Source organism: Drosophila navojoa, chromosome 4 (assembly GCF_054131105.1).
Source record: "Drosophila navojoa isolate 15081-1374.11 chromosome 4, UAZ_NAV_1.0, whole genome shotgun sequence".
Taxonomy (NCBI): domain Eukaryota; kingdom Metazoa; phylum Arthropoda; class Insecta; order Diptera; family Drosophilidae; genus Drosophila; species Drosophila navojoa.
The window spans coordinates 4,767,298-4,782,009 of NC_142892.1; the positions used below are offsets into that span (position 1 = coordinate 4,767,298).

The window sequence follows — 14,712 nt, forward strand, 5'->3', positions numbered from 1 at the left end:
TTTGGACAACACTAACTATCTCACTGTCACCTATATCTAAAAACGCACGAAAGGTCTCAACTGAAAACAAAACAAAAAAAAAAAAAAAAGGTCGCCCCTATCTAAAACTCACGATTCTAAAGCCAAGCTTCAGCGACTAATTCGACCAAAGCCAGCTCCCAGAGCCGGCTTAAATCTGTTGTAACAAGACTGCTTATGCACACTGAACCGGTGTCAACTAACTCATATTTACTCCTCCTTTATGCTAATACTATCGACTAACACTAATGGGTAATGGATTAGAGTATTGCGTATTAAATCTAATTTAAGAACAAGTAAACAAAAAAAATAACAAAACATAAAACAAACTATAAATCACCTGAGAATGCGAAAGGGACTCGTGAACAGTTTTAAGCTTCCTGTTAACGCATATTTTCCAGTCCAGCAACGCCGGACACGCGCACGGCTGCCAACAAGAAATGCCGCAAGAGTCTAACATCGAGCGATTATTGGCCAAGATGTGAGGCCTGCAGCGCCAGCGGCGCCAGCAGCTTGCCAAATTTTGCACCTGTCAAATTAGAGCCTGCAGCAGGTACACAAAACTCAACGACTGTCGTCTCGAAAGACGCGCCACAGCCACATATTTCCAAAGTGGCTCTAAACGGAAACTTCCTTAAATTCGACATAAGTAAAGCCACAACGATTTCGCCTCGCGTCAATGCAACTCCTGCTGCACCGCAATGGACCTTCTTGTGCAGCGGTGGCGTCAGTCCAGAGTCCACTCAGAGCAAAAGTCAGCGACAGCCAACGGCAGTTATACGACCTCGTGTCATTCCACTCACCGCCAGTTCACTTGTGGTTTTAGGTAACTCGGATTCGTCTATGAAGATACCAGAACAGAGATCCGGGGAGAGTCCAACGGAAACATACACAAGGTAAGTTGAGCTAAGGTGAATTTTTTACTCAGCTGAGCTGAATTCATTTTTAATTTACTTACATGATAGAATTAGACAAAAGTAATTATAAATTTAAAGGAGTAAGGCTCACTGGCATTTTAAACCTCCTCCACATCTCATTCTTAGCAACATGAAAAGTAACTTGCAAACGGCTAACCAGAACCAGAAGTCAGCCAATCAGCATTGCCAGGCAACGACAATCCGCAGTAAAATCTCTGTAAAGCCCATAATACCGGAAGATTACAAACGGCAACGTTCTCACTCACTTCCAAGCAGAATTGCAGCATCAGAAAAGCTACAAAATATTGCAACTGATTTGAGGTAAGAATTATTATAATATATTTAATAATATATTCCATTAATTAAATTAGATAACTTTGTTATTTCATCATCATTGTCTCATTAGAAGAGATTCAATTTACACTTCCTCTCACAACAAACGTCTCTTTGATTCCACATCAAACTTTGTCAACAGCTCCAAGCTTTCAGGAAGTTGAAATTTTTGTAGCTGTTCACACGAGGGGAACCACGCTCAGTAAACTGTCCTATATTAAGCTAATAAAATATTTAAGATTCTTTTGAGAAAATAACAAACCAAAACAAGTAGGAATGTTCCTGCTAGGCCTAACAGACTGCATGATACTCGTTCAGGACTTTATTATAGAGTGTTCTATAAAATGCTGGTTATGGGTTAACCATCAAATTTATAAATTAATCTTTGAAGGCTGGAACCAAAACATAGACATACAAAACCTATATACTCATTTCACTACTTGCATGAATATAGGCCCGCGCCTAGCAGAGAAATTCTAAGACTTGTTGACACAAAACCAACGACTTCAATGCTTAGCCAAGTTCACTGAACCATCATACAGCTGCACTTTAAACTCACAGATGCAGACATACATACATACGTACATATGTATGTATTTAGACAGGCGTAGACCTCAGGCTATTTACAATTTATACTGTATATTTTTTCTTGCCGACTGACAAGGCTATAAATAAGTTATGACCCTCTTTGTTCATCTGTCTGCAGGAAAATGCATACCGAAAGTACTTTATAGCTGAGCAATCTCTGTTATTAGATCAGTGTGTCAGTTACCTCAGCGCATCTGATAGAGGCTCTAAAAAATTCTGTATGGAGCAGAGCTAAGGGATCACTCCTTATGCTTGACAATATGCATTTATGCTTATTTATTTATTTAAGCACGCACATGCCAACCATAAACAAGGTCCCAAATGCTACATGTCTCGTCGCTTTGAGTGCTTCTATTTTCGGACTCAAAACATTACAACAACATTATCTTGAACTTTCTTAACATGTACATTATCATATTGAGACGAAATGCTTAACGTAGAGAAAGAGACAAGTTTAATCTGCTTGATTCGGTGTTTGATGGACATTTTTAATGCAGAAAATCCCAAAGGGATTTAGTGCCAGACGCCTTAAGCGACTGGCATACATTTCCACATTTCTGTTATACTCGCGGAATGTGTATGTTTGGAAAGTACCAAATAATCAATTTGTCAGTGCGCATGACTACCGTCAAGGATTCTTGCATACACATTGAAAAGTTGAAACTAGTATTTGTAATTTAAGTTTCAATTCAATTCCAATTAAAATCTAAGACTTAAAGTATTTAAGGTATTTAGCTACGTATTCATAAATTGTAACAAGCGCCAAAATAATTTTTTTGAATTAACTGAGAGACATGTTATTCATTAACATACCATTTTGAGTTTAACAGTACCAATTTGAGTTGGATTGTTGATGCATGTAAACTTATCGCAAGTCGATAACTCGTGGATTATGTTTGTTGTTGAATTATTGTCGAAGAATAAGCGTCGGAGTCGGGTGCATTGTAGCTTGAATGAAAATAATATGTGACTTATATGTGAAGTGTATATGAATCGAATAATTTTAAGACGTTTTTATAACATTACTTACTATAATAGTCAATTTTAAAGGCAACGAGATATAATTGTGATACGCAATCTGTCAATTCATCTGATTAAAAAAGTGCACTCTCGCCGGTCGACGCAATAATTTATGTACATACATACATACATATATACTTACTCGAAATTCAAATGTGTATGCATGTGCACTATATCGAAAATATACATATGTACGCATGTGTATAAAGCATAGTTGGTGATGGTTATCATTTAAGTGAAGGGAAAAAAACTTTACAAAAACCAACATACTAAAAATCCCTTGCAACATTCATTGGCTATGTCTACAATAATAAGTTTATCACAGCCAGCATCGCCCAAAGAATTCCATGTATGCATTATGTGCGTGAAGCAGAAAGAAAATCCCGAAGTATCTGACGAAGGTGATTGCAGCTCTGCCAATAGTAGTTCGCGTGCATCGGCTAAACAATTAGATAGTAGTGTGTCCATTGCAAAGTGTGCCAATGGATCGGTGCAATTAAACCAAAAAAACGAAATGCAATCAAACGAATGCCAACTGGCAGCAATTCCCGCGTATTGCCAGCCAATCGAGAACAGCGTTTCAATAAATAACTCAACAAATATGTGTTCGAATCATGTAACGCTGTCAGTGACTGCACCTGCAGCAGTCTCAGCGCAATCAGACCAGATGTAAGTTAACAGATGCATTTTTTCCTCCTTCCCTTGTTTACATATTTACGACAGCTGTAATGCATTGCACATGTCATATGGGGTATATTCATTTGAGCCTATATAATACGCCTTTAAATATATTGTTAAAAAATATTTATATATTTAAATAGCACATTTTATTTAAATGTGTACAAAAAATAATTTAAAATAATTGTCGTTAAAACTTCTAGAGAAAGTGCCGTGGGTGCAGTCAGTTAACATGACCATTTTGAGCTTAGCAGATTCTTTTAAGTTTGGCATTTCCATTGTGAGTAAATTTAAAGGGTCGGATTCAATTGTTGTTTTTTAATCTAGGAAAAAGCAGCGCAACGGATGCGGGTTTTTAAATTGCAAAATTATAGAAAATTCGTATATGGTTAAAAATTATGTGAAAAATTAAACATACATCATATATTTATGCAATATATGTTTAATTAATGAGGTGCAATCTTGCCGGTCGACGCTAAGATTTTACGCGCAATCTTATACATAAATTTATATATGTATGTATGTGTGCTTTCCGGGCAATTTGCCAAAAATATATAAATAAATTAACGCCGAATTCAAACAAAAATCAATAGCAAAAAGTAAAAAAAAGAAATTCTACAAATCTTTGCACTGTCTACGTGTACACGAAAAGAAAGCACGCATATAAAAAAAATCAATGTCTATGTCATAGGCGATATCCGTTGTGCTAAAAGCTATAGTGCTGAAAAACATTAATTTTGATAATATGTCCATTAAAAATTCTGATAACGTGCACATGCATTGGAATCATCCCACAGATGACGCTGCAACAACACTCAGAATAGCGCCATCTGCGCAGACGTAAGTCAAATGAGTTAACTTTTAGTATTTATGAAAAATGGTTAAATAATGTATTCCAAACGAGGTCAATTTTAATTTTAGTAAATCTTTCCCTAAGCTTTTAGTTGTTACCTTTAGGTTATATATGCTAAAAGATAATTATATATCCTAAGAAGATATGCACGGCAAAATGATAATAAATTATAAATCTAGGTACATCATAAACCTTTCGTCTCCAAGTATGGCAACAGTTTTTTAACTGCCTAGTCATGCCCACATTTGGTTTAAGTTTTAACTATCTAATTTATAATTTACTTAATTTCTTTGCACCGTAATCACTTTTGGCTTTAGTTGTAAGCTAACATAACGAGTTGTGTGGCCAAAAAAAAAGCTTTTCCTTTTAGGTAACTTACGCAAAAGTGTTAGCTGTAGAAGGCCTTGTCTGTAGATTGGCATTCCTCTACAAAACATTTCACAATTTTAACACTTTCAATCCTCACAGTCTTCAATGAAAAGGAAAATGAAGAGTGTCTATGACTCAGTTAAGAGCCATAAAAACCGAATTCCATAGTTATCATCAAACACTTTTAATTGAAAGGTGATAAAGCCAAGCAACACATTTGAGCATTCCAAGATGTGCCTAAAGGTATTTTCATTGTGTACGAGCTATAATATCATGATATATGCTTTCCTTATATATGTATATATTTGGAAAAATTGATGTCATTCAATTAATGGCCATAAAGATAAATTAAACATTAATCGAAAATCAACACTTCTATAAATATATATAGAACATAAATATAATAAATATTATGGGTGAAATTGATAACGAATCTGATATCGTCACTGTGCATCTAGAAAACACCGTCTATAAATATGAAATAGTTGTAATAGTATCTTCCTCTGACGTATACTGATGTCTATCAATGGCAATTAATGTTGTAATCGCTGTTTACCTCGATTCAATCAGATTAGAACAAATAGGGCATTTAGCAACTATATACAGAGATATTTTACATTGAATTCAATTTAAGGGAACTCAATTGCACATCCGTTTCATATATAGCTCAAGATGTTTTCTGAGTAGTCAAGTGGACATGTCTCCATGCCGGAAGCTGGGCTGCTTGAAAGGATAACTCAACGCTGCATTTAGGGCATTTCCTAGTTAGGTACTTCAATGTAGAGCCATATTTCATGTCTCTTTTGAGCATGTAATTCGACTACTTCATGGTCATAACAACTGCTAAGTTCAATGACATTATTAGTTGTTCATCTTTTGTTTTTCCTAGGAAAACAGTGAGATTTTCCTGCAGCTGACAGGAACGAAATAATAAAAGAGATAAGCCATGGGCCACTATCTAACTAATTTCCTTTTTTATGTGATTTATGAGAAGACACAAAAATAGAAAAAGGAGACGGTCTATTTTTCTTCCAAGGACTTGCTTCAGACCTTGTCTGTTATTAGAGCCGTAGTTACATTATACAAATTATAAAAAAAATACATTTTCCTAATTAAAGTATGCTGCTTTCTTTCAAAATGCTGGTTTTGGTCGACAGAGCTGCATAGCTCATTAATCTAAATATTTACTTAACTGATGCAGTCTGTCTTTCCAATGAATCAGTTGCTGTAGTCGTAGCACGTGTTACACAGTCTGCCCAGAATGGTGTCTATAAATGGAACTTCTACTTTTCGTATTATGTATTGTATATTCTTTCAACACACACACACGCACATATTCGTAAGGTAGCTGAAGAGTGGATGGAGAGTGCATACTATATACATTCGTAGCTACAACACCACCACAAACTGGTTGTGTGTGGCATTTCAGCACTGGCAGATGTTTCGTTACTTTAAATTCGTATGCAGTTTCCTCTTTTTGATCCTTTTTGAGCACATTTTCGATACTTTTGAGTGAGTTTTGCAGCTGCTTTATTTTTTTCTTAGGTAAGCCCTAAAGGAGAGTCGCAACAGCTGTTTCTTTAAGAACTATGAACACTCAGATGTCTCCGCCTGACAAGTGTTATGAATAGATTTGATTGTAGTAGAGAGATATGTACATATGGCTTCAGATAGAAATTAAAAGAGCATAGTTTGTTAATCATATCAAATACATTCTATGTTGCCCTAGTCTCTTAGTTGAATCCCGTATATAATGGAAATCAAAGCATTTAAACTAAGTTGATGCGCAGCCCTCTTTAATGCAGAACGACAGTTGCTTCCGAGGGTTGTTTTTGAGCCGAAGATCAACAATCTGAAAAACTCACTCAATTGCCATCCCTCGATATTTGGGAATTGAGCGAAACAAGTAGAACTACAGGAGGGTTGTTTGCTGGCTCGTTTAGCGTCGAGCCTTGAGTACCCTGTTGATCAGTCTGCTTTAGTCAACATCGTACGCACAACTCTCGTTTCGCTTTGAAGTACATAAAACAGAAAATGTGAAGCCAGTTTTATAATTTATTTGAACATTTGTAAATAATTATATATAAATATATATATAAGCCCTTCTATATATTTTAATATACAAGAACCAGTTTTATCCTTTTATAAAAATGAAAAACTTGCGAAATACTTATAAAACGGATATGAAAATGAAAAATACAGAATCAATGACTGTTTCAATGCAAAATGCATTCGGCAATCGATTGAAATCAAGTGGAAAGTGCAAACGTTTTAATACGCGTGTTTTGCAAAGGTGAGACGAAGTGTGAAGAATTCGAAATGATATGAAAATATTTATTTTCTGAAGATATGGATGATATAAATACATGGATAAAGATATAACTGAAGCGTATCAGATCGGCAGAAATCAGTTGTTCTTGTGCATTATTATAGCATGCCGAATACCTACTCATCTACATATATATTTATATGTATATAATATACGGTATTTTAATACGTGCCATTTGAATGACTGAAATACATTTGGTACGGCTGGTACCTGCATTTCGGAACGCAACTGAAGCGGTGCGAAAGAATTTCCTTCTTCTGAGAGCAGTGACAACATTTCCTGTGTTTTACAAAGAATAGAATTTCACTCCTCTACTTTTGTTCGCTTGTTTATACTTTCATTTGGTTTCCTGCTATAGTTTTAGCTATTTTTGTTTGCTGAAGCTGGAGCTGAATCTATTTGTGAATGCATATCCTATATCCTATATTCTATTTCCTATATTTTATATACTACAGCCTCTTTCCTATATCCTATATCCTATATCCGGCATCTTATATTATAACCTTGTGTTTTGTCAGCTGTTTGTTTAGCAAGACGTCCGATAATGCTTAGAACCAGACATTTTCTTAAGCAGTTCCTGTCATTCGCTCTAAACGGAGCTCTCTACGCCTAAACTGTTTACACATTGCAATTATTTTCGGGCTACCCATTCAACCAAACACACACTTTTACCTGTGTCTGTAACACTTTCCTTGTTGTCGCATTTCTAGCACATTCCTAGCGAAAACTACCTCATTTTACACTAGCCAATGATTTACAGGCTGTGTAAAAGTTTAGGGCTACTCCGGTCTGGGCAACCCTATACGATCATAAATCACGTAACTTCAGGTAGCCCAATCAATTAAGTTGGCTGGTAGTGAACAATTGCGCAAACCACATTAATTCTTCCCAGAAATTTGACAATATTTTATTACTGTATGTTTTTTCTTATTCGTTTTACAGATTGCCTAGACATGGAAAGGAGAATGTCAGCATAATTGGTATAAGATGCAATGGATTTAACGAGTGCTTGGTAAGTATTTAAAATGCATTGATTTTATAAAATATCAGAAAGCAGAAGATGCAGATATAAGTCTATACATACAATAAGATTTAGATATATTGATATGAATGCAGATGCGTTTACAGATACAGATACAGATACAATTTTTGATACATATATAAATACATATATATAGATACAGATACATAGATACAGATGAATATATACAGATACATAGATACAGATACAGATACATAGATACAGATACAGATACATAGATACAGATACAGATACATAGATACATACACAAAGATACAGATACATAGATACAGATACATAGATACAGATACATAGATACGGATACATAGATACAGATGAATAGATACAGATAAATAGATACGGATACATAGAGACAGATGAATAGATACAGATACATAGATACAGATACATAAATACAGATACAGAGATACAGATACATAGATACAGATACATAAATACAGATACAGATACATGATACAGACACTTAGAGATAAATACATAGATACAGATACATATATACAGATACATAGATACATATACATAGTTACAGATATATAGATACATTTACATCGATACAGACACAGATACATACATTTGCAGATATAGATACAGCTCAAATCTTATGGGAATTAACCAAGTTAATTGTTAGAGCAAACACTCGTTGATTAATTAACTAAAGATTGATGACAAATATGAATACAAAATTGATTTCCAAATCAACTTGAATATGTCATTTCGATTCGAATGCCATCATAATTATTGGGCCCTTTTGATAGACTCAAGGGCAAACAGTAATCAAGGTAAACAAAACCTACGGATGCAAACAATGTCTTTGCATAAGGTGACGACCCAAAGCCAAAGCCAAAGCCCAAGCCCAAGCCAAAGGCAGACAGTCGAGAGTCAGGGAACGTCATGTGAATACAATTGACAATGGCTGCATTGTAAGTGTTGTGTTGGCTCGTGCTCCATCAATGCAATTCCTTTGCTAATCTAATAAAAGGCACTTGACTTCTGACTAAAGCAGCAGAAACTCGAACCCTTAACACTGAATGCCCGTTGCGGACAATACCCAATAACGCAACATAATAAAAAACACTCTGAGTTCCAGCCAGTCAGCCCCACTTTCCTGGCCAATGCTTATCAAACAGAAGGGCACACACACACACACACACACACACACGCACACAGATTGACACACACTCACACTCATTTGTATTTAACGTCGAAATCGACATCGGCATCGACTTTGTGGTCGCTGCCGCAGCGTCGCATTTGCAATTGCCGCACTCAGTTATTATTTATCACGTCCACCGTTGACACCAGCCAGCGGGCGGCGATTTTTTTTTTTTTTTGCGCCTAGTGCTGTGCCTTGTCACACTCAAAAAAAGTAAATATGAAGAAACTGATAATACCAACACTCATGGATACCTATGGCCTGATTAAGTTTTGGAACTTCGATGACGGCATGCCGGATGGCCCCAAGCAGTCCGGCAGCAGCAAGAGGCGCACATATTTTAGCCACTTGCCAAGCGATCCAATGCCTAGCGAGCGACGCTACAAGTGGCGAATCTGTTTGCTTCAGGTAACTCCTAATCGGCCGCCTGGCGCCCAGCTAATTGTGAATCAGATTTTAATCAGCTGAGCTGTTGTCAGCTCGTTTGGCGTTTCCACAACACATTTTTATGGTCCCATTTTCACAGTTATTTAACCGTTTTGCTAGAGATAAGATGTTGTTGTGGTATGGACTTTATGCGCATAACTTTACACCAAAATTGATTTATCAATTTGATTGTGAAATGTACAGAAATACTCGAAAGCGTAAACAAAATCTCGATAAGAAATGCCTGAAAAGAAGTTAAACAAGAGATTGAGTTCGAACCGTATCCATTCTGCAACTGAGAACTCTGAATGAACGTCAGCGAGGCCTTTGTTTACTCTAAATTTAAGTATTGAAATTACTTTGCTGCTCTCTGCTCCCATATACACTTACACTTGGGTAATAGTTAGCTATCAATTGTTGTTTATAATTAATATAACTTGTGGTTTTATCGACAGCGCAGCCCGCGCCTTTGTCAGCTGCGCTGCTTACGTGGGCTAGAGCTAAGTCGGTAGCCACAAATGAATATTGAACCTAAAACAGCTTTAACCACAAATATTTTGCTCTTTTGCTGCAGTCACAACAGATGCGCGCCATCTCCAGCCCAACGTTAACCAGTTCAGCCGAAGCTCAGTCCAAGCAGCCGACGGAAGTGTCCCAAGTGACTGTGGATACTGCAAGTGAAGTGAATAATGATGGCGGCAACAGTTTCGGCGTTCTACAGAAGTTCAAGCGCACATTCAACTATTTGAATAACAAAAATCAATTGCAAATTACGCCAATGTCAACAACAACAACAACAACAACGCCAGCAGTCAGTGCCATGGACAGCAAGTTACCATTGGAAACTGGAACAGCAACGGCGTCAGCTGCAAAAGCTCCCACAGGCAACGCTGCGGCTGTCGATGCCAGCTCCGCTAAATATCGTTTTGGGCCGTTGATTTGGCGCTCCTCAAAGGAGCGACGCAAAACGAAGTTTAATCGCCGTGACAAGTGCAACTCCGGTGACTCTGGCATCCAAATTGAGCTCGAACAGGATGAACACTATATGCGCACGCTGGCAAGTGGCCAGCGGCAAGGAGCAGCTGCGGTGCCAACTAACATGCCAAATACTATAGAGCCAAAGTCGCGTTCCATACGCCGCTGTCATTCGGCCAAGGCGACGAGCATACTGGAAAAGGATGCTGTAAAGACACCCGCCTTGGATCAACTAAATCTAGACAGCAATTGCAACAAAGAACGCGAAGCACCCGAATCGTTGCCTACGCGTTCACTGAGTCAGCCCAACGGCTTGGATACGTATGGAAAGTGCCGCACAGACAATGAGGATAGCGATAGCGACAGCATCGCCTCCCATGAGGATTGTAAGTTTTGTGATAAGATTTTATATAGATGTTAATATTTGAAAGAGAGAAAATTCTTTTCTCAATTAAATTAAATTGTACTTAAGTGCTAACTCATATGAAACTCTCATTCCATAGCAAACAACTATTCTCCCGTCTATGCGGAAGTGCTGTACAATTTCACGGCGGCTGGTCCGCAGGAGTTGGGTCTCGAGCGTGGCACTTTGATAGAGATATTGCGCAAGGAGGTGGGACCCTGGTGGTTTGGCCGCATTAAGAAGGAGGATGCCAGTCTCGTCGAAGAAATACTCGACCCGGAACTGGGCTGGTTTCCAAAGGATTTCGTGCGCATCATTCACAGCTGCGAGGCGGATGCGTATTTCAATGCAGATAAAACCATGTTGGGGGAGGCAGCTGTTGCGGCAACCGCTGAAGACTTTCAAGTTCCAGTGCCCGTTTGTGAGTTGAGCCCAGCCAATGAAGATCCCAATGCCACAATGATTGCGGATCAAAATAATATTACCACAATAGTCATTGAAACGCCACCAACGTCCATCCAACGGATGCCATCAATTCACATTAATGTACTGCCGGATAGTTACGATGCAATACGGAATGGTGCTATACGTGAACTTTTAGAAACCGAAGTCAATTACGTAAAGCTGCTGGCTTCAATTTGCGACGGGTAAGCATTGACTTTTGTGCTCAATGATAAATGATCTCTAATTGATTTTGTAATTATTTTGATAGGTATCTGCCTGCCATGAGCAAGCGCATCGATATATTTTCGCCGAACAGCATTCGCCTCATATTCTCGAACATCACAGCCATTTACAAGTTTCAGCGAAAGTTCTTGGAAGCCTTGCGTCTTGGCATCGAGCAAAATCAAATATCGAAGGTCTTTCTCAAGATGGTAAGTCGGTTAAAGATGTAGGATATAGTTATCTGTTGAATGTATGATTCATAATTGATTGGATTGTATTTTTGCCTATCCCTAATTATATTTTCTTTCATATTTTAGCACAAAGGATTTCTCTGTTACTCCACCTACTGCAATGCTTATCCACGCGCACTTATTGAACTCGAATCCTATGAACGTATTAAAGATGCACGCACTATTTTGGAGAAGTGAGTTAATCCGTTTCACTGAGTTATACCTTTTACTAATCTTTAATTATCTCCACAAAGTTGTCGGGAATCCGAGCATCTGGCCGAGCTACCCCTGTCGGCGCATCTGCTGGCGCCAGTGCAACGCATCTGTCGCTATCCACTGCACCTCAATGAAATTATTAAGACTGCCCTAAACAGCAACACTACCGAAGAAGTTGCTGGCCAAACAGATAATTTAGATTACGATCAATTAGATGTATCACAGTGCGATATTCCCGATACGCATGCCACCCTTAATGGGGCTCTGGAAAAGATGCGGGGCATTACGGAGGCTGTTAACGAAGGCAAGCGGCACAGCGAGACCATTGCGCGGCATCAGTCGAGTTTTCAGAACTTCAAGGGTCCACCGCTTCACTTGCACAGCACACGATTCTTTCTGCAAGTCGATGCAACACGCCAGAAGCAGAATCTCTGGAATAGCAGCTGCACCCTCTTTTTGTTCGATAACCAGCTGATCTACTGCAAGCGAGATCTTATCAAGCGCAGCCATTTCATCTATAAGGGACGAATCTTTTTGGATCGCTGCCGCATCGTGAACGTGCGGGACGGAAAAATGTTTGGCCATACGATCAAGAACTCACTCAGAATCTACTGCGAGTCACGCGATAAGTGGTACGACTTTAGTTTTCGCTCGGCCAACCGGAAGCACCGTTTTCTCAATACGTTGGCCCTGGAGCGACAGTTTGGTGGCAAGGCACTGTATGTGTCCGAAATGACGGGCTTTGAGTTCAACTATGAGGAACGGCCCGGCTACTACTCAGACCAATCGGACTATGAGCTACCAGAGTGTGAGCACGCTCAGGGCACCGCATCAGCCAGTGGCGACAGTTCCGTACCCGAATCACCAGCTAAGTCACCGTATCGCTCTTGCGACACGTTACCCAAAAAATCACAGTCACGCGACGCCATTGCCAGCACCAGCAACGGTTCGGGACAGCAGCTGTCGACAACGTCGACTGGATCTCTGGGCCGTCGCCGGCTGGGCAACTGGTTTCGCAAACCAAAGAGTTCCAATTGTACACCGAGTCAGTCACCAACCCACAAGCCAGGCTTCGACGCGGACATAACGTTGACAGCCGCACGCGTTGCAGCTATCGAGTTGGTTAAGGCCGCCGCCGAGCAAGAAGAGGCAGACAGTTCGTTTGCTTAGTTATCCTATTTAATACATAATTAATTATAATTTACAATACATGCATATGGATATATGCAAATACGTAGGCATCACAGTGTATCGGATTAAAATACAACTTATATGAACTGTTTGTAGTAACAATATTTTAATAATGCCACACAACAATGTATGATTAAGTAATTTTAGATTCGTTAATGTTGTTTTCATCTTATTTTTTTTCTGTTGTGCATTTTCATATTCTTGTCCCGAATTCCTTTTCAAAATCGTCCGACTGTTATCTGTACATAAATAAAAAGTTTTGTTTTTAAATATTTTATTATTAGTTTTTTTCATATACCCTATATATATTTTCTTCAGTTTCGGTAATGTCTATCCCCTCATATGCATGTGTTGGCAAACTAAGAACTAACACAAGATACTGAAAAAATATATTATAACCATTTGTATATTATCAAAATATTAAATATGCGTTAATTAGCAACAGGTTATAATGATATCTAGCAATATTGAGTTAAACAATATAGAGACAAACTATTGAACAAGTATATTTAATCAAGTTACTACTTGTAATTTTTATTCAAAAACAAAAAGAAACGAAAAACGAAAAAACTGTTAAACAATTCTGCATAACAAGGAAATTTTCAAAACATGAGCGAATTTAATTTTTCTTAAGAAAATCTCGTATATACCAAAATAAGTTGAAATATATTATTATTAAGATAATATTGAGTTAAAATGTTCTAAAAGCAATTTACTATTTAATAGATTTTGTAAAAACAAATATGATTCTTGCAAATGTTATCTCTGGACCACCCTATCAAGTATATTTGGCTGCCAGATTAATCAGCGATGTGTTTGAATTCCGGCCTTGATATCATTTAAATAATCTATGCTTTTATATGTATGTAAACATCAGGTACGGAATTCACAAGTTAAATATAAAAATAAAATATATAAAATATTAAAAATTGACTTTTACATAGAATATTAATTTTGAAAAAGGGTCCCAGCAGACTTTTGTTACTTCGTTTACTGAGCACATAAACAAAACAAATTTTTATCAATTGAGTTCCAAAGTACATAGCCAAAACCCGAAATTCATTTATATAAAACTTAATACTTGATCGATTGCTCGTCTAGCAGATATACGCTAAAATATATTGATAAGATTTTCATTCTGAGCCTCGTAGTAGTTGGGTAACGGGCATAGATAACAATGTTTGCGATCGAACATAAATATTAATGGAGCTTTGCGTATGCAATATTTATTCACTAGTTATTGTCGTGCGACATATCTAAACGTAGAGCATAGTGAAGTTTGAGCAATTTTTCAAAAAGTGGCGC

The 14,712-nt window shown here is 37.8% G+C and overlaps 1 protein-coding gene across 2 annotated transcripts in view; it reads left to right on the forward strand.

Annotated features, from left to right (window-relative positions):
• RhoGEF3 (Rho guanine nucleotide exchange factor 3) overlaps window positions 1-14,336 on the forward strand; it is a 29,718-nt gene extending 15,382 nt beyond the window's left edge. Inside the window, exons 7-14 of one of the 2 annotated variants that reach the window (XM_089259438.1) lie at window positions 420-914; window positions 1,062-1,256; window positions 8,048-8,117; window positions 10,301-11,087; window positions 11,205-11,751; window positions 11,817-11,979; window positions 12,088-12,194; window positions 12,255-14,336. In XM_089259438.1, the coding sequence (XP_089115564.1) occupies window positions 420-914; window positions 1,062-1,256; window positions 8,048-8,117; window positions 10,301-11,087; window positions 11,205-11,751; window positions 11,817-11,979; window positions 12,088-12,194; window positions 12,255-13,386 (3,496 nt within the window). In that variant the 3' untranslated portion in view covers window positions 13,387-14,336. Of the gene's footprint in view, window positions 1-419; window positions 915-1,061; window positions 1,257-4,046; window positions 4,395-8,047; window positions 8,118-10,300; window positions 11,088-11,204; window positions 11,752-11,816; window positions 11,980-12,087; window positions 12,195-12,254 lie in introns of those variants that run through there. The other variant, XM_030384462.2, reaches the window with a different exon arrangement.
• Window positions 14,337-14,712: the final 376 nt, after the last annotated feature.